A 25079-nucleotide genomic window follows, 5' to 3' on the forward strand; every position below is an offset into this window, starting at 1 on the left:
AATTTTGTTCTCCTTTCCTCTATTAATTCTTCCTAGGGTCCCTCAGCATCTATTCAAGACTGGGAAATTTGGGGGGGATCTCGGGCTTCATAAAAGGAGGCGCCTCCACTTGGAGTGATGTGTCCCCCATGTGCAAAGGAAGCACCCGGGGGTGCTCTCTGCTATTGTTACAAAGCTTTGCACTGGTTTGTCCAGGACCACCCGGTGGCTGGGACAATGTTCCAAACAGATCCCCACATCTGAGTCTTCATGAGGCTCCGGAACCCACCTAAATGTCCAGTACAGAGGCTGAGTGTGAGGCAGAAATACAATGCTGGTTCCAGGGAAGCTCAGGACAGGGCCAGGTGGCCCTACACACACTGACATCACCACAAAAAGACAGAAAAGAGGCTATAAGAGGCTATGTGCATTTTAGCTCACAGGCAAGTTGTCTCTCACTGTAGGAAAGAGAATGTTATTTTATACTTTAGTAAAGCATGAGCTCTGTGCTGGGTGGGTGTGCGCGGTGAGCGGCTGTCCCAGAGGGCCTGGACCTGCAGCATCAGCGTCACTTGGGACTTGTCAGAAATGTGCACCTGCGTCCTCATGGGTCCTCGAGCGTGAGAACCACTGGGCCAAGGCTTTAACCTGACCTTGATGCACGGAGGACATACACTGAACCTGCACTTCAGAAAGCCACCTTCTAACTCGGGGTCTCTCCACGCTCCACCCTCTCCACTCCCCTGGGACACAGGAAGGGGGGATCACTGCCCATTTGTCACAAAGTAGACGAAGTCTAGGGCGAACCACTGCCAGCACATCCCAGGGCTACAAAGTTACTGCTTTCTTGGTCCAAATAACCAGAAAGGGTATTTGCATCTGCTGTTCTTTCGTCTCTTGTTGAGGGTTGGGAGAAGCTCTTGAAAACGTGTGTGGAAGATGACTGACAACCTAGTGGGCAACAGGGTAACAGATTTCCGAGATGCACGTACTGATGCTGACTGAGAACGGAGCGTACGCAGCTGCATCAGAGGCTTCACGTTTAAGGCACAAGACTTAGGCGCTGACATATTTAGGTTTACAATGTCCCTTGGACCCTGTTAACGATCTGACATAAATCAACAACCACCATGACTAATAAGCTGTAACCATTATGATAGCTGGTGAATCTCCCCAAAACGTAGCTAGAACAAAGCAGACGCTGTCTCCCTGAGCCATCTCGTCCCCCAGACCACCCGAGGGGGTTTCTTCACGGCTTCTAGGAATGACAGAGAAGCACTGGGAGCCCTCAAAGTAATAATATTCTCTTCTGCAGTAAGGGTCCCGCTGCGAGGACCTCCCCGAACAGGTGTTTCAGAAGCAAGGCCCCTGGTGTCGGTGTCCGCTGGTGCCCAAGCCTCTGCCCTCCCACAGCATCTTAGGCTCCGCACTTTCCCCAGCTCGTCCCTAAATCCTCACCACTCACCTGCTGCTTCTCAGCCTCACTCACGGCTCTCACCGCCCCGCCTCCCGCCCCGCTCCCTGTGTCTTCTGCATGTTTGTATCAGCTGTATTCCTTTCCTGTCACTTTGGTGGTGCTCCAGGCAGAGATGAATGTGTATTTTTGTCCTCTGTTCCTAATGCTCATTTTTATAAAATCATGCAGTCTAGAAGCGAATCTAGATATCATCTATCCAATCCAGCATTAATTTTTTTTTTTGCAGTGGAATCGTTTTTAAGAGACAATCTTACGTAGAAGTCTAATTTCTAAAACAGATAAGAGTGAAACTATTTTGTCTGAAGCTGGGAAAGAAGCAGAGTCTACATCTGATTTCTCTTTAAAATATTTAAAAATACGTGTGAAGGGCCTCTTCTGTGCCAGACACCGTGTTAGACACTCTGGAGAGGCAGAGATGAGGGTGTAGACAGGGCTTCTGTCCCTGCGCTGCTCAGGGCTCCCCTGCTCCCTCGCCAGCTCCCGGAGCTCCCCATGGAACCCCGTTTGAAAATCACTGAGCTAGTCTAACTATCCAGAGAGAGAAGTGCTTGCCCAAAGGACAGCCCTCCTGGCCTGCCAGTTCAAACTTGGGATAAATATACCCCTCAGTGTTACTGATGTGCAGTTAAACAGATCACAGGGTGATAGTGGGGAGGAAAAATCAGAGAGCTGGGTCATGAGTGCGCCTTCTCACACAGAGATGTGGACTAAGCCAGAGAAAGGCTAAGTACTGTGCATAAAGCTAACACACCAGCAGTGAGCACCGGCACGCCCCAACACTTAACCTTTACTCCTGCCAGGCCCTTGGAAGGGACTGCTTTGGGACACACAATTTAAAAATTTAAAATAAAAATTCACAATCAAATGTCAAACAAACAAAAAAAAACCTCACCCCTTTCCACCCAGGACCTAGAAGAATGCAGTCGTCCCGCGGTACCCGTGGGGGTTGGTTCCAGGAGCCCCCGCGGACACCAAACCCTGCGGAGCTGAAGTCCTTCCGAGGCAGCGGGCAGTGGTGAACAGAGGGGCCTCCATCTGGGCTCAACCCGCAGAGAGTGAAGCCCGCAGAGAGCAGGCTGGGTCCTCCGCTACCCCGTCCGTGTCAGGTGGCAAATTACCGTCCATACTAGACGTTTGGCTTTCTAACATGGGGCTTGTCAGATTGAAACAAGAAAGAAACTTAGAAATATCTTTGAAGCACAGCGATCCCATTTATGGAGCCCGACAATGCGAAAGAAATTTCAGCTTTGTTTTCTAGGCCAAATCTCCTCCAGGAACTGACTGACCTTCAGCTTGAATGAGTGCGATGTTTCCACAGGACTAGCGAGAGTCCTCTTCCAGGAAGCCCGTGAAACCCTGTCACTGCGCCCTGCTGGGCACATGTGACCCCAGGGGACTGCGGAATTTAATTATCCATCTTTGGAGGGTCATGTAACAGCAACAACAACCAATCCTTCTCTGTGTTTCCGGGCACACGTTCAGCCTCTGTTGGTCTCAGCCTTGTCATCTGCCAAAGGAGGAGGTTGGACTAAAACATCTCTAAGACCCTTCCACGCTCTCTCCTCCTTGGCTGTCCCATTAGAATCGGCAGGTAGATTTCGGAATCTGAAGAGACTTACTCACCGAGAGAGGAGCGGCCCAGGACATGTTCCAGACACCTGACCAGGGCTTCAGTGTCACTGTCCTGTCGGAACGAGAGAGGTTTACTTCCTTGGACAGTAGAAGGATATTTAACGACATGGAAAAACGCTCTCGCCATGCTTAGGCAGAACGAAACCCGAAAGAATCCAGCTGCAAAATTATTGTACAGTAGGATCCCATTTTTAAACGAAAAACAGCTCTATCTGTACGTCCGTCTGCATGTGCATGTGTATGTATCTGTTGCTCTGTCTCTGCTGGGAAGAGCACACGTGAAAATGTGAACAGCAGTGTGACTACAAGGTGGGATTACGGGGGGGCCTTTATCTTCCCCTTTGTGTGCTTAAGTTGCTTATGAATTTCTATAATAAATAGTGCTTTTTCCTCATAAAAATGTTATCATTATTTTCATTAAAATAGTAGTTGATACTTTCAAGATTATACTTTCCTTTCAGGTTTCTGTGTCTACCAATGAACAGACAGCCTAACCCTCCCCTGGGAGGGGACTTAAGAAGGTATTTCTTTCACAGCTTTTAATTAGTGATCTACATGCTACTAGACACACAGAATTTTTTAAAAGTACTTTTTTTCTTGGCGGATTACATTTTATTTTTTATTTTTTAATTGTGACTTTTTAAATTGAAGTATAGTTGATTTACAATGCTGTGTTAGTTTCTGGTGTGTTATAGTGAAGCAGTTATACATGTATATTCTTTTCCACAAATATTCCTTATTTAATCTATTAAAATGCTAGCTACTCTTAGAATGAAGAAAGGGCTCAATTCAATCCGTATTCAGTACAGTCAGAATCAAGTCAGCATTTTTTCCAAAAGAGCATCTCTGCCGTTCTTTGGAAATGTGTGGTCTTCAAGGGGCCGTAACCCTAGGAAATGCTCTTTTCTTTACTTTAACCCTCAGTAAGAGTCGGCACCCCCATGGGGGTGGGGGTCGGGGTGGGGGAGAATCCCAGAACTGTATTTGATAACAAAATATTCTCTTAAATACAAAATAAATATCTGTCCTCTACCCAGGAGGCTAGAAATATCCAAAAAAGCATCATAATGATGGAAGGAAAACGGAAGCTCTTTTCATCTTCAGGTTTGGGGTTCTCTGGGAGGCAGTAATACCTTGTGGCTCACCTGCTCCATTTAACAGCAAGCAGTTCATTTCATGTTGCAGTAATCGTGGATTTGGGAAACATGCACTGCAGTGTAACAAACGCCCCTAAAACATTACGTAACTGTTGGACTTCACTTTATAACATCTGGTGGGGTTTGGGCAACCAGGTTTTGTGCATGTGGTAAAACTCATTTCATTTTCATTTCATTTTCCAGTGTACAGAAGGGGATCCCTGGTCAGTGCTGGTTCGTGAGGCCAAAGCACCAGAGGGAGACCCCCACGCCCAGCCCAGAGGATAGGGAGGCAGGTACCAGGCACGAAACAGCAGAGGAAAAGCAGGTCCTGCCTTCTCCTACACCCTTGTGGTCTCCACACTTAGCAAAGGGGAAGCCTTGAGTCAGAGAGGAACTTGCACTGACGCCCTCTGCAGGAAGAAAGGCAGGGCTCACAACTGTGATGCAGAGGTGACACCAGCCAGGCCAGCCTGGGTCTCAGCCCAGACCCTCCACTGACTCTGCTTGTCCTGGCCACGTGGCTTGGCTTCTTCCCAGGTCTTAGTTTCTGCATCTGTGAATCAGATGATGGTTAAGGAGACTTCCAACTCTAAAACCCTATTCTCCTGGCCAAAGAGCCAGATGAACAGGGAGTGAGGTCAACTGCTTTCAAAGTGGCTATGACAATCACTCCTGCCCTTGTGCTCCGGGGCCATCCCTCCACCACGATGCAGAGGTCTTCCCCGACCCGAGGTGCCTGCACTTGCTGCAGCTGCGGGGTGCCCAGGAGCAGCGCTGTGTGCCTTCTCCAGCTGGGCCTGAGAGGTCGTGTAGCTTCCATTTTCACTCTTGGAAGCCAGTAACTACATAAGAAGCCCAGGCCGTTCTACTGGAGAGGTCCGTTGGGGTTGTCCCTGGAGCAGGAGAGGCCACAGGAGGAAAACCAGGGCCCCTGGCCCCTAGCCAGCAGCACTGGCAGACACGGGAGTGAGGCCAAGCCAAGCTCTTGGCGAAACACAGCCAAAGGAGTGACTTCATGCAGTATTACATGGAGCAGAACTGTCCCCTCAGCCCCGGCAACTCACAGAATCAGGAGGAACAATAAATACATCAGGGTTTTAAGCCACTAAGTTCGGGGTGTTTTGTTACACAGCAAAAGGTAACTGAGACACTAAACAAACCAAGGTCACTGACCACATGTCTGTTTTTACCTCCTGGCACCCAGCACAGACCCTGGCAGGCGACAAACACTTAATCTTATCTGTGCATGTCTCCTCCAGCTTCTGTGATTTGCAAGGAGGGAAAACAGAAGGATGGCATGAACTCTGGGTTCTCCCCACATCAAAGTGCATCGCTCCTGGGAGATTGGAGGAAAAAGCAGGTGACTTCTTAACTCTGCAGCCTGGTCGAGCGGTTAACCTCTCCCAGCTGCAGTTTTCCTCATTGTAATGTGATGAGGGTAATGGTCTCCACCTCACGTGGGGCTCTTATGAGAAGCAAATGGAATAATAAAAAGCCTTGACGACAGGGTCTGGCTCAGCGGAAGTACCCAGTGAAAGGGGGCGACAGCGGTGCCGACTGGTGCCTGCTGAGGCCCTGCAGGCCCCAAACTCCCAGCCCTTAGGCGTCCGCCTGCTCCTCTTTGGCTGCTGACGGGCGTTTGCCTCAGCAGAATTAACAGCCCTGGGAAATGGCTAGCCTCACGGTGCCTCAGGCCGACTTGTCACAGCCCACGCCTGCTCCTTATAGGGATCATAAATTCCACCACCCTGCTTGTGTCAGCCCACGTTTCCATCTTACTGAGACGTAAATCCGCTCTCCTCCCGTGAACCAAAGCCCCCCACCTCGTTTACAGCCAATCAGAAATCTGTTCCCCTGTCCCTGTGTGTTCACAGCCCCTTCCCCAGTAAAAGACCCTGCACATTCACCCGCGCTGATCACGCAGGCCCCCCTCGTCTGTGTGGCCCGCTGTGGCCTGTAGCAGTGAACCTAATAAACTCCTTTCCTATTTCATCCTTTGCCTTTGGTAGATTCTTTTACCACCTGCAGTACTGGCCTCTATGTGTCCCCCAACAGGCATGCTAGGGCGGGAAGGTGACAGACGTGAAAGACTGAGAGGTTTACTCACTGCACCGCCCCATGGCAGGGAGAGTCTCCATAACCATCTGAGTTGAGTCAATGCAACAGAAACAGCAAGAGCCAGAGACAGGGCCGCCGGAGGCCCCTGGACGGCTGGGACACATCGATCACATCTTCCTAACACAGAGGTTAGGAGCTCTGTCCAGGGATGTGTTGGGGTGGGGGTGGGGGGGTCGGGGCAGGAATAACTCTAATGCTGTAGAATGAATGAATGAATACTAACTTTGATTAAGGTCTTAATTTATGCCCCTGTTGTGCCAGTTCACGTGTATTAATTCATTTAAACTCTGCCAGGGATGTGATTTTTCTCCCCATTTAACAGCTGACAAAACTGAGGCACAAACAGGTTCCCTAATATGACCAAGTTCACGCAGCTAGGAAGAGGAGCTGCAGGCAGCGCATCTCCAGAGCCTCTGCATCACACAGATGGAGAGAAGTCAGGGAGCCCGGCCCAGAGCAGCTCACCATGCTGTTGGAGGAACTGGGGTGTAAACTCGAGGAGACCTAAGAGCAGTTCCTTGGGAGATGTGTATAAAATATAAGCAATCCAGAAACAAGATGCAGCTATGGAGGGGGCGGGGCGGGCACTTCATCATCAGCTCCCAGCCCCGGCTGGAAGAGCAGGTCCAGCAGATCGGAGACGCCTGTCTACATGTGGCCTCGGCACGGGATGGGAGGGGGTGTGGGTGCACTCGCAGGAGCAAGCAACCCCAGTCGTCATCCTGGTGGGCATTTGGGGCCTTTGTCAACGTCCCTGCCTGCCCCTGAAGACCGTGACCCCAGAGGTCACAGGCAGTGACTGAGCTGAGCCTTCACCCCCAACAGGGGACGAGTCACCTTCTACCTCCAGGCTGCAGATCAGGGCAGCAAAACTGAAACTGCCAACTAGGCCCATTGAAAACCTTGTAAGATTTTCAAATAATTTCAGACTTACAGAAGAGTTGCAAAAATAGTATAAAGTTCCCATATGCCTTTCGCCCTGATGTCAAGTTTATGACCTCCCCCATCCACCCCCACATACACCTGAGTCTCTCAGCCCCGGCACTGCTGACATCTGGGCCGGGTGTGGGAAGGTGCTGAGGAGCATCTCTGACCTCAGCCCCCTGGATGCCAGCAGACCACCCATCACCCCTTCCTCTGACCCTGAAATCTGAAAGCCAGACATGTCACCAGACACTGTCAAAGGTCCACGAGGGGCCAAGCCTCCCCTGGCTGGGACCCACTGACGCACAAACGTCTCTGTCTCTACGTCCACATTTCCTCTGCTGGTCAAATCTAGGGCACTCTGAGGATCAAAATAAGTGATACTAATGGGTTATGAGCCATAGGATACAACAAGATGCCAACTGTACCTTTTAACATTTAAATGAAATTCTGTCTGTTTTGATGAGGAGACAACTTATAACAAAGATCAGGTTCTGCATTAGGTAACAATTGAGGAATGGAGTTAAAGAGCTTGTTTTACTGCGTTACAACTTAACCCAGCACCCAGCTCGCTCCTAGAGTCCCAGAAATGGGCATGTAATGAACATAAATGCCCTCAACAGATACACACTCACCCCATGAGAAAAGGGGAGGAAACGGAAATGAACTCGCCGCCTTTCTGAAGATGTTTCCTGGCTCAGCACCACGTTTGCGGTCAGGTCAAGGATGACACCTTTCAGGAGCGGAGTTCCTCTCCCAGCCCCCTTTCCCCACCCTTCAGATCACAGCTGAAATGTCCTCTTCCAGAAACCCTCCCTGACCCCTCCTCCTAGGTCTCCCCAGGCCCCGACCTCCTCAATCACTTCGATTTCTTCCTTTTCTACTCACTCTCATCTGTTTGTGTACTGGATTGTTGAAGCCATCCATCCACCCATCCACCCACCCATCCACCCACATATCCACCCACCCATCCACCCACCCATCCACCCACCCATCCACCCACATATCCACCCACCCATCCACCCACCCATCCACCCACATATCCACCCACCCATCCACCCACCCATCCACCCACCCATCCACCCACCCATCCATCCACCCATCCACCCACCCATCCACCCACCCATCCATCCACCCATCCACCCACCCATCCATCCACCCATCCATCCACCCATCCACCCACCCATCCACCCACCCATCCATCCACCCATCCACCCACCCATCCATCCACCCATCCATCCACCCATCCACCCACACCCATCCATTCATTCATTTATTCCACAAATTCTACTCAGCGTCTGCTCTATGGGAAACACTATTCAAGGTGCTGGGAACGCAGAAGTGAAAAAAAAAAAATACAACCAGACTCTCTGCCCTAGTAGCTGCATTCTAGGAGGGGAGACAGACCGTAGATGAAGGAGCAGATGAGCAGTGGTAAGTCACATGGTGACAGGACGGCGGAGAAAAATAAAGCGGGCAGGGGACTGGGACTGCTTGGGCCAGCAGGTGCTGTCTTCTATGACTGAGTCAGATTCCTCCCCAGTAAAGCGACAGGAGCAGAGACTCAAAGGTCAGAAGAAGCCTGTCACTGGCGTGTCTGGAGATGGGGATTCCAGGCTCCCACAGGCAGGAACACGCCTGGTGTGTCCCAGGAGCAGGCAGAAGGCTGGCCGGATGGAGTGGGGCGGGCAAGGGCAGGTCTCATTGCGGAGGAGGGAGGTGCGTGTCCATTGGTGGTAGGGGGCTAAGTAAAGGGGGGCCTCTTATTCTGGGTGCGCTGGGCTGGGGAAAGGCACTGAAGGCCAGTGAGAAATGACTGCAGTAATCCACTGGGGAGGTGACAGTGGCTCTGGCAGTAGGAGAAGTGCTAAGTGGTGATTTTACTCCAAACATGCTTCAAAGGTCAAGCCAGTAGGCTTTGCTTTGCTTACAGACTGGATGTAGGACTGGAGTGAAAGGATGTGGAGTAGGGGCTGACTCAGGAGGGGCGTGGCCTTGGTCTGATGCTGCAGTGACTCAAAAGGGGCCGAGAGGGGGGACTGCCAGCTCCCTGCACAACCTTCCTGCAGCCCCGTGGCTGCTGCAGACCCACTGCTTCACTTAACGCTCGCAAGGACCCTTCGGTGCAAGTGTATGTGGTGGTGTGTATCCCGGTTGAAGTCAGTCAAACTAGACTTTAACTGGCTGGAATTCAAACAAGGGAGAAGGTGAGGGTTGGGGAAGGAAGGGGGTGGAGTCAGGGGTCCCAGGAAGTTCTGTCCCACAGCTGAGTCAAAAAGCGAACGCCCCGGACTGAGAGCTGTAAATCCAGGGTCCCCCACTGCACCTCAGCTCCTGTGTGTGCCTCTCAGATTGTGAGCCTCTTGGTGCTTTGACTGATTGCCCCAAACTGATAAGGTTCAAAATTACGTGTTTCCCATACAGCCCACTTCCCAAGTGCAAGCGAAATGTTTCATTTGATGCTCAGAAAAGCAGCAGCTCGTTTTGTCTGTAAGTGACTACTGTATGAAGCATGGACTTTAAAACTCAGGGCCCTTGAAAGATGACACTGTTATATTCTAACTGCACAGGAGGAGCCTGGGGCTCAGTGAGGTGCAGCAACTTCTCCAAGTTCACACAGCTCGTCCGCAGCCGGGCTGGACAGTATGGGTCCATTTGTAGCCACTGCCCTACAGTCTTCTCCTGCACAGCAGTTATAACCCCCTTCTCTGTGATGACCGGAAAAACGCACTGTACTCAGTTGTCCAAGGGGACAGCAGAGGGGCCACCGCATTATCCGGTCCCCTGGTGAGACCTGTTCTACTGAACAGAATTCCTGAGCTGTGTACAAGGCAAGGCCTGCACCAGTTCTAGGAAAAGTGCTGCGTTATGAAGACTAAAATTAAAAAGAGCCTGCCTCCCACATCTGTTATGGGTACACATTTCTCTCCTCCCAGTTTTTAAAAAAATTTTTAGAAGGTGCCAGAACTCCTGAGTCCAAATAGCAGGACAGATTTACCTGCTATGTTGCATCATCAGACCTAATTAATTTGACTCTGTGCACGGGCAGAAACGCTTTCTGCCTTGAGCCATCAGTTTTCAGCAGCAGCAGCCCCGCAGGTAAATCATTCCCCCAACCACATCTCAGCCCGCGTCCCAGGCTGGACAGCTGCCCGCCTCGGTGAAGTGTAACTGTGCTCAGCGTGATGTGTCAGTCCTTCCACAGACCCGGTGTGAGTGGCTGGGAGGCCTGACCTTGATGTGACAGTCCTCCACCCCATGTCCAGTGCCGGCCCTAGTCTGCATCATGGCTGTCCCCTTACCCCTCCCTACTCTACCACTTCTGGTCCAGGGTGAGGCACTGCTCACGGCTGGGCAGACTGGGCTGGCAGAACCTCGCTGTGGTCTGGGATGGGGCACAGCGGGCTTTGTAGACGCCTGAGCCCTACCTCTTTTTTTTAATTGAAATATGGTCAGAAACAATGTGTCAGTTACTATGTACAGCATGGGACCCCTGACTTCGTCCCCTTCCTTCTCCCACCCTCACCTTTTCCCTTGTTTGAAATTCCAGCCAGTTAAAGTCAAGTTTGGCTGAGTTCAACCAGGATACGCACCACCACATACACTTGCACTGAAGGGTCCTTGCGAGCATCAAATGAAGCAGTGGATCTGCGGCAGCCACGGGGCTGCTGCAGGTTGTACAGGGAGCTGGTTGCCCCCCTCGCAGCCCCTTCCGAGTCACTGCAGCGTCACGACAAGGCCATGCCCCTCCTGGGGAGCTCCCCATGCTGCAAACATGGTGGGTGTAGCAGAACCAGGCCATCTCCACCCCACTGGGCCTCCTCTAATGGGCAGTCTTTGCCTGGGGCTCCCCCTGGTGCAGCCAAGGCTTTCCCACAATGCCCTGAAGGCTGATTCCCTCACCCAGCCCTCCTTTCTTCCCTCCCACCCATTCCCTCAAGGATGCAGGCCAGCATCACAACTGTGTAACCCCAGAAGACCCTACTGTCATCCGTGACCATATAGTATTTCTAACTGCTTAACTGTATAATAGCTTAAATGGCTTTTCTCCTGCTCTTGGTGATCAGGGTTGGGCTGGAGGGGAGGGAGTTTGTGGGGTCCGCCCAACCCCCACATGGTGCTGTGTGCGGGGATCATGCCCAGTGCCCTGCCTTTGCCCCCAGCACCTCAGAAATGGCAGTTGGGCTTCTGTTTTCTGTATCTTGTTGTTCATAACTCGCCCCAAATGTACACGCAGGCAGTTATTTTTAGTCCCTTGTTTCTTTGTATTCTGTTGTTTGAGGTGTGGATCCCACTGCAGCGTGGGTCCTAGGCCTCATCGTGCCTAAACAGTTAGAAGCATTTACCAACCTGACTTTAAACCGCACAAGTTTTTCTAGAGCACTTTTCCACAGATCCCCTTCCTAAACACATTTATTCCAGGCACAGGAATATTAGAATGAGTTCCAAAGCGAGAGGTGAACTCCATGCCCAGCAGAAGGAAGGGGACTGCTGCGCCTACAGGAGCAGCTGCAACAACCTGTCCCCCTGTATGCGATCTCTACGTCAGCCAGCTCCAGCCCTGAACCCCAGAGCCCCTGGCCTTCTCTCCCCAGCAGGCTCACAGTCTGGGAGGCAGTACCCCACTGTGACCTCCTTTGCCTGGCAAAGAAATACAGCTGCCTTTCTACTTCATCCAAAACTCTATCCCTGAGTCTCAATTTGGTACTCAGGGCATGGACACTGAGTTTTGGCAACAGTTGGAGGCTCTCCCTGCCTATGTCATAGGCATTTCTCTTTCATTCCTGATTCCATCTTGTCATCTGCTTCCCAGAGGACCTAAACTGACACAGCTTACAAAGTACTGGGCACAGAACAAAGGTGTGGAAATGTTATCTGCTATTGTTATAATAATTGTGATTTGATTAAATGAATGGCTCCACTAACAGAAGACACTCCCAGAGGCACCTAGTCCCAAGAGAATCTGGTTCAAGGGTCCTCAGTGGAGTCTTAGGCCTGGCCTCCCCTGAAATTATTTCTCTGCCCCTGTGGCACCATTCCAAAATCATTATCGCTTTTTTCTAATACTTTCCTGTGCAGAGAAAATTTCATAATCATTGGAGGATTTGGTGAAAATGTATTGAAAACTTCAGAATTTGCTGGGGAAACGGTTCTCTACAGCTCTTCATCTTAACAAGGACAAACCCCGCAGACCTATGAGCCTTCTCTAAACAAGTGTCAATGAAAGCTGCATTCACCACACGGCAGAGCCTCTCCTGAAGTGTCCTGTCTTAATGGCACATGCCTCGTATGTGCGACACTGGTGCCCACGGACACTGATCAGTCGGGGAGAGGGAAATGATGGTCAAGGCAGCAAGGGAGAGATATAAGGGTCTACAAAAACACCCATCGGTCCACGGCCCTAAAACGTGTCCACCAGAGTACATGAACGCTTTTTAGTGACAGGGTCCCAGACGCTGGTGAGAACCCTGTTGTGATGACAGCTATGAAGCCCATTCTCCTGAGACCCGAGAGGCTGGTTCCAATTCAGTGACCACAGCCCTCACAGAGGAGCGATCAGCAGTGTGACAAGGGCTGGAGACAAAGGGGCAGGCGCACTCTGCCTATCGAAGCGGAGAAACAAGCAGGTGATTCATAGAAGTGCGGTGGAGAGGAGAGGCTGCTGCTGGCAAGACTGTCACAGGCGGGACTCCACAATAAATGCCAGGGAAGCCCACGGCTGGTTTTGTTTGTAAGCTCTCCTTCCATTGAAATAGAAACCATGTGACTTTTGCACCACCGAAGGAAGAGGGAATCAGCTCTGCCCTGATGACCCACGGAACAGCCGTGGGTATGACGGTCGCTAAGTAGGCCTTAGGCGCTCAGGTCAAGGGCAGGACTGGGGGCAGGGGAGAAGAGGCGAAGCCCCCAGGTGAATGCAGCTGTCACCCAGTTCACAAAGCCAGCAGGGGCTGGGCCTCCACACGAGCTCTGCAACTGTAATCTGTGCCGTGCTAACAAAATAGTCTACAAAGAGAAGGGGAAGCACCCATCACAACCCCACACCTCCACCTTTGGAGAGGGGGAGATGTATCCATTTACTAGGAAGACAAAGGGGGCTGGAACTACCTGTCTCGACACTCCCCTCCCGACTCTGTTACGCTAGGTCCCTTCTGCGGGGAGGCACCTTCCGCACTCCAAGAAACTGGGCTTGGAAATGTGAGCGACTGGGCCTCAGGCAGGGCTCTGGCCCTTCCCCAGTGCACGGCTGTGGGCAGGCTACTTCTCTCTCGGAAACTCGGCTTCCTCATCTGGAAGACAGTGATGGGGGTAACCGCTCAACAGGGTTTTGTGAGACAAAACACCAACACGTATGTGAGAGGCCTCAGCACCTTGCCCTCATAGTGACTCAAAATCAATCACGATCCATCACATCACAGGCTGCAAGGCACAGTCCGGAGAGCAAAACTGCTGCCAATGTTCATAGTTGCCCTAGTGAGTAAGAAGGGATGTTCCTTACACTGCAGTGGTAAAATCTCACTTCAGCATTGAAGGGTTTTGAAAGTATTATAAGAAAGCCAAAGGATGGCTATATAGCTTTACCATAATAACAGCTAATATCTCATTACTAATTACTTTACTAAATTCTGGGCACTATTCTCAGGACTTTATATTGATTACTTCATTCAATCCCCAAAAGTATTCTGTGAGGTGGGAACCATTATCCTCCGATTTTACAGTTTAGAAAACTGAGGCACAGTTGGATCTAGTAGCTTGCACAAGGTCCCACAGCCTGCCAGGGACAAGGGCTAGACTCATGGCTTGATTTCCAACCCTATGTTCTTTTTTTTTTTTTCCTTCCCTACACCGAGAACTTTCATGTGGCTTATTTTAATCCTAAAGAAACTCTAAATTTAACACAATTCAAAGGGGGGAAAAGTAAACCAGGAAGGAAAAATAAACCACATAAAAAACATGGAGTAGGCCTAGAGAGAGAATTTGAAACGTCCATAGGTCCCAGTCACATTTACCAGCTCGGAGGAAAATCACTACTTGGCTTACATCCCTATTTCCTCTTGCTCTCTGGTCAAACTTTTAAACTTTGTTGTTGTTTTGTTTTCACATGTGTAATCACTGATTTTTTTTTTTTTAGTATCTTAAATTTAATGAAATGTGGTTTATAGCTTGGCTATTCAGCCAAAGTATCTTCAGTCAGACAGAGCCCAGGCAAGATAAACATGGTCATGGAACATTTAGAGGGTATAGATTTTTAAGATCTTCAGGATTATATATACCTCAAAAAACTTGACAGAAGTACTAACTTATGCCTTACAAATCTTTTTTTTCTTTTCATCAAAGTAAGATCCTTTGAAACACACTACTGGGGATGGGTAATATAGTAGCAAAATCACAAAAAATAATTTATGAGATTATCTAAAATTAAGGATCAACTGAGTTGTGATGCCAATATATTCCAGAGAATGGCTGCCTAGTAGGGAGAAATTGATACTGTTAGAGTTTTTCCTTTATCAAATATTTTTTTATTTTACATTTTTTTATTGAGCAATAGTTATTTTACAATGTTGTGTCAAATTCTAGTGTAGAGCACAATTTTTCAGTCATACATGAACATACATATATTCATTGTCACATTTTTTTTCCGCTATGAGCTACCACAAGATCTTGTATATATTTCCCTGTGCTATACAGTATAATCTTGTTTATCTATTCTGCATTTTAAAATCCCAGTCTGTCCCTTCCCACCCCCCACCCCCTTGGCAACCACAAGTTTGTATTCTATGTCTATGAGTCTGTTTCTGTTTTGTATTTATGTTTTGTTTTGTTTTGTTTTGCTTTCAGATTCCTCATATAAACGATCTCATATGGTATTTTTCTTTCTCTTTCTGGCTTATTTCACTTAGAATGACATTCTCCAGGAACATCCATGTTGCTGCAAATCGCGTTATGTTGTTGGTTTTTGTGGCTGAATAGTATTCCATCGTATAAATATACCACTTCTTCTTTATCCAGTCATCTGTTGATGGACATTTAGCCTGTTTCCATGTCTTGGCTATTGTAAATAGTGCTGCTATGAACATTGGGGTGCAGGTGTCTTTTTGAAGTAGGGTTCCTTCTGGATATATGCCCAGGAGTGGGATTCCTGGGTCATATGGTAAGTCTATTCCTAGTCTTTCAAGGAATCTCCATACTGTTTTCCACAGTGGTTTTCCTTGCTTTCCTCTCCCACTCTTAATGATTTAGATGTCTTCTTTTACAATTTTGTGTTATTCTTTTTGTAATTCATGGCAGTTATCTCCTTTCCAGTTATGAGTTTCTCATTTTTGTAGTATCCTGCTTCTTTTCTATTTAGAGTAGATCTGTCAATATTTCTTTTAGCATGGGTTTAGTGTGGCTAAACTCTTTTAGTTTTTGCTTGTCTGTGAAGTTCTTTATCTCTCCTCCTATTCTAAAGGATAGCCTTGCTGGATAGAGTATCCTAGGCTGCATCTTTTTTTTCATTCAGGACTTTGACTATATCTTGCTACTCCCTTCTGGCCTGTAGTGTTTGTGTAGAGAAGTCAGCTGACAGCCTTATGGGGGTTCCCTTGTAACTCACTCTTTGTTTTTCTCTTGCTGCCTTTAGGATCATTTCTTTATCCTTGACTCTGGCCATCTTGAATGTGATATGTCTTAGTGTGGGTCTGTTTGGATTCTTCCTGTTTGGGACCCTCTGAGCCTCCTGTACTTGGATATATGATTCCTTTAGGTTTGGGAAGTTTTCAGTCATGATTTCTTCCAATACCTTTTCAATCCCCTTTGTTCTTTCTTCCCCTTCTGGAACCCCTATTATGCGTAGATTGGTATGCTTTATGTTATCCCATAGGTCCCTTATATTGTTTTCATTGTTTTTTATTTGTTTTTCTCTCAGCTGTTCTGATTGGGTGCTTTCCGTTGTCCTCTCTTCTAGGTCACTTATTTGTTCCTCTGTATTATGTAATCACTGATTTTTACCAGTGTGTACACCCCACCTGGACAGTGACTTTAAGCTTTGGTTATAATCCAGCAGTACAGGCTTTGCTTGCTCAGTTCAGTCCTACTTTGGCCATTGACAGCTCTTTCCGTGGGTGGCTGTGCTTTCCTCTGATGAAATTCCATCTTGTGGGTTTCTTTCTTCTTGGTACACATCTTCCTATGTGCTTGTTGACCATTTGTATGTCTTGTCTGGAGAGGGGGCTGTTCAAGTCCCTCTCCATTTGAAAAACTAGGTTGTCTTTTTGTTGATATTTGTGAAAGTTCTTTTTTAAATTGAAGTATAGTCGACTTACAATGTTGTGTTAACTTCTGGTGTACAGCACAATGATTCATTTATATATATATGCATATACCTTTTCATATTCTTTTTCATTATAGGTTACTATAAGATATTGGATATAGTTCCCTGTGCTATACAATAGGCCCTTGTTGTTTATCTATTTTTATATATAGTAGTTAGTATCTGCAAATCCCAACTCCCAATTTATCCCTTCCTACCCCCTTCCCGGCCTGGTAACCATAAGTTTGTGTTCTATGTCTGTGGTTCTTTTTCTGTTTTGTGCATAAGTTCATTTGTGTCTTTTTTTTTTTTTAAGATTCCACATATGGGTGATATCATATGGTATTTGTCTTTCTCTTTCTGGCTTACTTCACTTAGAGTGATGATCTCCAGGTCTATCCATGTTGCTGCAAATGGCATTATTTCATTCTTTTTTATGGCTGAGTAGTATTTCACTGTATAAATATACCACATCTTCTTTATCCAGTCATCTGCTGATGGACATTTAAGTTGTTTCCATGTCTTGGCTATTGTCAGTAGTGTTGCTATGAACATTGGGGTGCATGAATCTCTTTGAATTAGAGTTCCCTCCAGATATATGCCCAGTAGTGGGATTGCTGGATCATATAGTAAGCCTATTGTTAGTTTTTCAAGGAACCTGCATACTGTTTTCCATAATGGCTGCACCAAACTGCATTCCCACCAGGAATGTAGGAGGGTTCCCTTTTCTCCACAGCCTCTCCAGCATTTGTCATTTGTGGACTTCTGAATGATGGCCATTCTGACTGGTGTGAGGTGATACCTCACTGTAGTTTTGATCTGCATTTCTCTGATAATTAGTGATATAGAGCATTTTTTCATGTGCCAATTTGCCATCTGTATATCCTTATTGGAGAAATGCTTGTTTAGGTCTTCTGCCCATTTTTGGACATTTGGTTTTTTGTTACTGAGCTGTATGAGCTATTGATATATCCAGAAATTAAGCCCCTGTCAGTTGCATCCAACCCTATGTTTTAACAAGTACCACAAAGACAGAACTTCTGGAGTGGCCAGCAAAGTTCTATTTTAAGACCTGGGAGGTGTTTGCCATATATTTTACTCATTTGGTTTTCTGAAGTCAGGTTTATTTTATTTAAAAAGTTTTAAAGTAATAATGTCCATGTTTTGGACAAAAGTGGAGTATGCATTTTGTGTATTGTGTGTTTTGCAACCGTAGGCAGAGAATGAAGGCTCTGTAATATTGCAATAATATTTGTTTCAGTTGGCTAGGACAGCAGCACAGAAGCAAATGGAAATGGTATTTTCAGTGTGTGGTGGGAGGTGCTGCAGTTCACCAGAGCCCACTGGAGAAATGAGGAAATGGTGTAAGGAAAGGGTTTTATTTTGGCATGCTCAGTCACCCCTGCCTTGACTCTGCATTTGTCTCAATATTTGTTTGTTTCTCTCTTCATGTGCTTCTCTCTTGGTTTCTCTCTCTCATGCTTTCTCTTTCTCTCATCCCTTTCTGCTCAGCCCCATATCCACACCCAGCTATTCCTTTCTCCCTGCCTCTCTCTCCTTTTCTTATGGAGAACTTGAGAACATTTCCTATCTGTTTTATTCACTGAATATTATGATGCATTACTTAGTCTTCATTAAAGATGACTGAGTGGATTGCGTACAACCTTCAGTGAATCCTCCTGAATTAAGCCTCCATTGACATAAGCACCCCTTGATTGACTTTTATCTTACAAGCATAATGGTTCCCAGTTAGTAAAATGCTACTGTGCCTTACAGAAGTTTAGGACTGGGAAGATGATCAGGTTATGGCCTAAGAAGGAAATCAGATACCTGAACATAAGTTGTCCAAAGCCATCTGCTTCATCCTCATGTAACTCTTGCAGATGCCCAACAGCAAAATCATGTGCGGGGCTGCTTCTCAGCCTGTGGTCCAGGATTACAGAATCCACGGCTGCAGCGCTGTATGTAAGGGGGGGCCTCAGAGGCTTGGAGGGGCCAGAAAGACTGTCTCCTAAGCCCAGGATCTCTGGGGCTCACCCCCCGTGTTAACTTGTGCACTGGGATGTGACTCACATATCTGATTACCAGGCAGAAAGAATATTTTAAAAATCTCCTCTTCTCTTCTAAAGAGACATTTGCAATGATTATTTGGCAGCTGCACATGGGGTGCTCCTCAGTGTGCAGACAGTGTAATATGTGTCATCCTCTTACCTAATAAGTACTGGGTGCTCCAGCCCTTCGTTCATCAACATGGTCCAGACCAGATTCTCAGAATTCCACAGGACCCTGCCTACCCCTGGGCCTTGGAAATCCAGACTCATCATGTGGAGCCTGGATAACAACCCTTTTCCCCATGCCGTACTTGGGTTCTAAGACTTCCCGACCCTCTGGGAAGGCACAGGCTGATCCGCACCTCAGACAGCACCACCACTTCTGCTGGGAGTGGCACGTACCTGTTGGTTTGTCCTGTACGCAGGCTGGGGTTCCTCATCCTTGACCTCTTCCTCCCCTGCCGAGAACACTGTATTTTCTTCCTCTTCCTCACTTTCTTCAGAACAGGAGTCAAAGGCATCAGCGTAATACTCTTCAGCCACAAGTGGGTCTTCTGGGATCTCTGAAATAAAGAACAAACAAGAACCAGGTCCCACCAGTCATGAAAACTATCATGAGTCTAGGAGTCCGCCATGTTCTCCCAGAGATGTGTGTCTTGTTTGCACTGAGAAAGGTCTCATGGAGTGTGGAGCTGGATCTCAGGTTTCTGAATGCATCTAGTTGAATGGAATAAAGCCTCAGCAAAGGTAAACCAGTGGAGGAAAGAGGGGATGACTCTATTTGAAACCACATTTTGAAAGTGGAAGAATTAAACCATTAAACAAGAAGAAATGTCTTCTTTCAAAGTCTTTACACTCGGAGGCATGAATCCTCATTACAAATGAGGGGGTTTGGGAGCACAAGCAGGGTAGGACGCCTTGGCTGCGGGACCCTCTTTCATACCCACATGAAGTTTTTGCAGACACAGTTATGTCAGCACTATTCGCGGGGTTTTTTTTTTTTTTTTAAGAAAATATTACTGGGGAGAACAGGTAAACACATAGTAACAGGATTTTGGCAAACTGAGGAAAACGCTGTCATTTTCTAACAGGCTACGGAGGCTTTGGAGATGTAGTTCACCCTGTGCCCTCTTTACTCACATCAATACACAGCATTTATTTAAAGAAACCAACAAACAAAAGGAAAAGGCCACCAAGTTAAGCTGATGCCAAGAAGTGGCTACCTAAGTTACCTGATGCAATTTTATTAGTAAGAAAAAATATAACTGGTGCTTGTAATCGTCTCCAACCAAGAAAGGCCAAGAATGGATCACAAAAAAGCACTGCGATATCACTTCCAGTTTGCAGACGGGGGCCTCGAAGCAGAGAAAGCTTCTGGGGGAGGGGAGGAAATTACATAATGACGCCCACCTCCTTAAAACCACGGACATTTTAGGCTTTGCACCATACTCCGACTTATAAACAAAATTATTCTTCTACATTATAACACAGAGCACTGTTGTTCATCCCATTGTTGCTACTTTATGTCTAGTGGGGAAAATACGGAATTTGGGGTCAGAGAAGGGAAGTCTGAATCTAGCTCTGTCACTTGTTCGATGAGAAACTCAGGTGAGGGCTTTGAACTTGCTGAGCTCTAACTTCTCCAGTGAAGCTGACGTAAGGGGAGCCTAACAGGGTAGCCAAGGAGATTCAATCGTGTGATTCTTACAAAAGCATCCGTATGCAGGGAAACTTTATACGAATATTCACTCAGTTTCCACATCTGTAAAAATGGACTTTTCATTCAAGGAATCCAGAATCCCTTGAAAAATAAAATATTTAGTGGATGTAGAAATCCCCAACAATGGTATACTTTAAAGTCTTTGCTATCTATAGCACAAGAGGAAGTACCATGGAATCAAAACTGGTCACTTCAAAAGACAAAATCACACATATTCACACCTGCCTTTGCCAATTCCTTGAAAGGGGCTCACTGGGGATCTCGCAATTTCTCTTGGTAACTCCAATCCAGCCTGCTTTCCCTTCAGATCAGCTAATTTCAGCTGAGCACCAGATAGAATATATTACTTGTATACAGGGGCCATGTTTTATGAAAATCTTTATTTGACTCCCACTCAGCGTGACAAAAGGATCGCAGCAAGAGAAGCATGTAAAAGCCGAAGTCTGCCCAGAGGACACTCAGGTCTTCAGTTTCGCCCTCAAGTAGGGGCGCGTGCTTGCTGAGTGGAGGGTGGATGGAGCCACCTGCCGTCCTGCCTCCCCTGCCTCCCCTGTGACTCTCCCTGAGTCTCTCCAGGTTCTTGACAGTCACTCATTCATTGACTCTCTCGTATTTCCTCCCTCTTTCTCTCTACACCCCACCTTCAGGCAAGAATATCTGCTTTCAAATTTGACTATGACAGAGTAAGAAATATCATTTCCACTGTTGCCCAGTCCACAGAAATGTGCTTGCATTTGTGTACATATATAAGTATCTTTGTAGTTGAAACAAAAGTTTCATGCGTTGAGATTTGCCCATCCTATGTATGACACGCTCTGGTATTTTGCATTCTGTTTTCTTAAAAACCTAGCTGCCACTTGCTATACTGATTTCTTAGCTCCCAATATGAAAAACACTGGTTTAGAATGCTGGCTTTGGCATCAAAAAGACCTGCATCTAAATCAAGACTCTAACATCAGCTTCAAAACATGAGGTGTTATTTAAACTTTCTGCATGTCAGTTTTCTCATCTGTAAAATGGGGATGACAGTACCAATCCCACAGGACTGCTGTGACCATTACAGAGTACGAAGGACGCTGAGTGCTGTGCACGTGGTATGTACCCAACAAATGTGAGTTACTGACATTTAACATAGTGTAGTTTTGCCTGTAATGCTCAACATCAGGAAGATAATAAATATTAGACAATCACAAATAGACACCAGGTTAACATTTCTAATGGTATTTTAAATAGAATCGCTTCTCAAAATCCACGTAGTACCCAACTCAAATGGGTGATGAGGAATGGCTCCTCCCTCTGCTCCCCTGCTGCCAGGCTCCTGAGGGACCATGGGCACCTCCCACCCTCTTCTCCACCCATCCTCCTTGCAGTCCACTGGTTCCACCCAGGCCCTCTCCAGCAACCCTGAGGGACCCTTGACACTAGGGGTTAACACACTTGTTGTGTAAAGGGCCGGAGAGAAAAACGGTAAGTCTGGAGGTTCTACAGTCCCCATCACAACTACCCAACTCTGTAGTCTTAAAGCAGACACAGACGATATATAAACAAAGAAGTGTGGCTGTGTTTCAATAAAACTTCATTTACAAAAGCAGGCAGGGGGCCAGATCACACCAACGCTCTACCCCATAAGCTTTTCTCTTGCTAAATATTGAGTCCCACCTCCCGTAACATGCTCTCTGTGCCCAGCCTTGGTCCCTTTACCAAGGACCCCTCCTGGGAAGGAGCGAAGTGGCCGGGAAAGCGCCATCCTGCCCCACGTGCCTAAGTCAGGAGACAGGCTGGGCGAACCCCTTCCCAGTGTCTCCTAAGCCAGCACCACGGACTTGGTGCAGCTCAGAGATGGGAGCATTGTCAGAGGGCAAAGTCTAAAGAAATGTAAGTCTGCTCAAGCTGTGTTTGTCAAACCCTGCGGTTTTTGGAGCCTGGCCCAATTTGAAGCCTTGTTAGGCTACGGCTCCTTTCTCCTGCCATGGGAGGGAAATGGTCTGTGACAAATAGCTTTAATTTCCTCACACCCTGAAGCCGGCCGTGCAGCAGACGCCCCGAAACGGCACGCCAGATCCCCCCTTGCTGGGCGGCAGTGACAGAGCGTGATCATGCAGGAACCCAGCAGTGGCTGCCTGAGCTCGGACACAGCTGTTGCAAATCCACACTGGGGAAAAAGAGAAGCAATCACCCTGTCCCAGGAAAAGGATGCTCTCGGTCAGACCCGTCAGCTGGGATCCTGATAAGGCCCTTCCTCTAAGACTCCAGTGAGCATCAGGGTCACCTGCAGGGCTTGTTAAAACACAGATGGCTGGGCCCACCCAGAGCTGCTCACCCAGCAGGTCTGGGGTGAAGCCCGAGAGTGCATTTCTAACACGTTCCCAGGGGATGCTGGTGCTGCTTGGCTGCGGCCACAATTTGAACACCACTGCTTCAGGATGTGACTAGTTCGAATAAAAGTACCATCATATACTTACCACACAGAAGCACTGAAATAAAACATATATGACAACATTTCTATGTTACAGACAAAAAAATGAAGACATAAACTTTAGAAGAGCTCAAACTGTTGCGCCAGGCATTGCTTCAACTACTGACAATCTCTGTGGAGTTACAGGGGACTGTTTCCATTTTACTGACGGGGAAGATCAAAACTCTGAGTCAGCAGGCTAAGATCACCGCACTTCACAGTTTGCAAAAGCACATTTGTATCCATTATTCCATTTGATCACTGCAACAATTGTTCAAGTTAGACCAGGACAATTTTTTAAATCTTATTTTCTAGATGATGAAAGCGAGACTCAGACAGGCTAACAACCAGCCACAGGCACATAGCTGCATGCATGGCAGGCAGACACCAGACTAGAATGTAAATTATTCTATCTTTTTCCCACTGAATTTGTGCTCTTTTAAGGTTAGCTAGCAATTTTCATCTTTGCTGGCAAAACCATGTCATAGATAAAAATTGTGATTATCTTCTCCACTCTGAGAGATAGACAAAAGGGACAGACTTTTGACTGATTAAGATAGAAAACTTGAAGTTTAGTCATCCTGGTAAAGTATCTGAGGGGAGCTGGGAATACTGAATGCCGGGGCCCTCACACTCAGCCCAGCTGTCACTAGCCTGTCTCTGATGTGCTCAAGCTGGAGGTAGCATCAGCATTACCTGGAGGCCTTGTTAAAACTGACTCCCGTGGCCCCCGAGCCCACCGTTGCAGATTCAACTTTAGATTAAACTTCTAAAAGAATCAGGAAATGCACTGAATTTTTTTAAAAGAGCCAATAAAATAAGAACTTTGCCTAAAGGCAAAACCAAATTTCCCTTAAAGGAATTCAGTTATGTGGAAGGAATTTCTCAGCCCATGCACCCACTATCACCCTAAATGGTTCTAACCATCCATCTGCCTTGAGCAAATGCATAGAATGAGCTGAGCAGAATGGTTTTCAAAGGGTGGTTCCCAGAAAAGCAGTCACAGTGTCACCTGGGATCTTATTAAAAATGCAAATTCTCAGGGCTCCCAGACCTACTGAATCAGAAACTGGGGTGAGGGTCCAGCAATGCACATTTAACAAGCCCTCCGGGGGTGGGGTCCTGATGCACGTTAAGTCTGAGAACCACTACCTTAGCCCAGCATGGACAGGAAGCTCCTGGAGGGCAGGAGCCATGCCTGTCCTGTTCACCATGGTATCCCCAAGCTGTTTGGAGCAGGCACTCAACTCCCTGTTGAATAAATGAATGCCCACATCTCTAAGAGATCAGGACTCGCAAACTACCACAGGCACATCATGCCAAGAACCTCCTCGTCTTTATTTCTGGGAGGGGTGGGGGAAGAGGGGGAGATGAGGATCTTTTTCCCTGAGAACCCCCTTTCCCCCCAACATATGCTTTGAAGCTTAAATATCAGATGGAGTCATAACTTCGAACAGAAACATTTGCCTTCCTCACACTGCTGTCTCCAGCTACATCCTACAGGCCTGCCAAGTTCAAGGACTCAGTTCAGATTACCCAGTGTGACTGTGGCCTTGTCCAGGCACCCAGACTCTGCTCCAGCGGCAAGACCACCCTGACGCCCTCTGCATATCTAACGAAGTGTTCGAATGGACCCAGGTTTGGAGACAGATGACCTGTGACTTGGGAAATCCAACGGACTCACTCATACTTTTCTGCCGCTTCTCCAAGGAGTCAGCAATATCCACAAGATACTTTTTTAAATGGCTCTTGCTCCATCCACCCTATGGTGGAAAGACTCTCTTCATGAAGACAGGGTGCCCTTCATTGTGGCTGCGGCGGGGTGGGCGGGGATGAGGCGGGGCCTCCAGCAGGCAGCGCCCAGAAATGCCTCTTTTATTTCCTCCGTCTTGGGTTTCTGAAGGGGGCAATGGCTTTCTTACGCTGAGCCATAAAGCACCAAAGGCCATAACAAAGAAGCCACTTCACCGTTAGGCTTTGATGTGGCCTCTCCCGAGTCCATGGTCCCCCGGTGCAAGCTGGGGGTGGCAGCGCTCAGAATGACAACAGTTGTCACCACACTGCCAAGGCAGGTGTCAGAATTCCTTATTTTCCTAAAACGGCATTTGTGAGTGTGAAAAATGTTGCCTAATTTTTTTTAAAATAAGAAACATTTAAAATAAAGACATCTTCTCATATGTAGGGCAAACCTGTGATTAATGTGCTACAGCACTCTCCAAACAACAGGGTAGAAGATAACACAGTGAGGTGCAGTGTCCAGGCTGAGCTGCCTCAGTTTCCCCAGGGAGCCCC

At 47.6% G+C, this 25079-nt stretch overlaps 1 protein-coding gene across 9 annotated transcripts in view; it reads right to left on the minus strand.

The window, feature by feature from the left end:
- NEK11 (NIMA related kinase 11) overlaps positions 1–25079 on the minus strand; it is a 215160-nt gene that overhangs the window by 52250 nt on the left and 137831 nt on the right. For 5 of the 9 annotated variants that reach the window (XM_072971127.1, XM_072971142.1, XM_072971137.1 and 2 more), the window contains 2 exons: positions 19015–19175; positions 3080–3140 (listed from right to left, as the gene is read on the minus strand). In XM_072971127.1, coding sequence (XP_072827228.1) covers positions 3080–3140; positions 19015–19175 — 222 coding nt within the window. Of the gene's footprint in view, positions 1–2478; positions 2964–3079; positions 3141–18391; positions 18521–19014; positions 19176–25079 lie in introns of those variants that run through there. The other 4 variants (XR_012077337.1, XM_072971167.1, XM_072971155.1 and 1 more) reach the window with 4 other exon arrangements.

The sequence above is a fragment of the Vicugna pacos genome, chromosome 1 (genome assembly GCF_048564905.1).
Source record: "Vicugna pacos chromosome 1, VicPac4, whole genome shotgun sequence".
NCBI lineage: Eukaryota > Metazoa > Chordata > Mammalia > Artiodactyla > Camelidae > Vicugna > Vicugna pacos.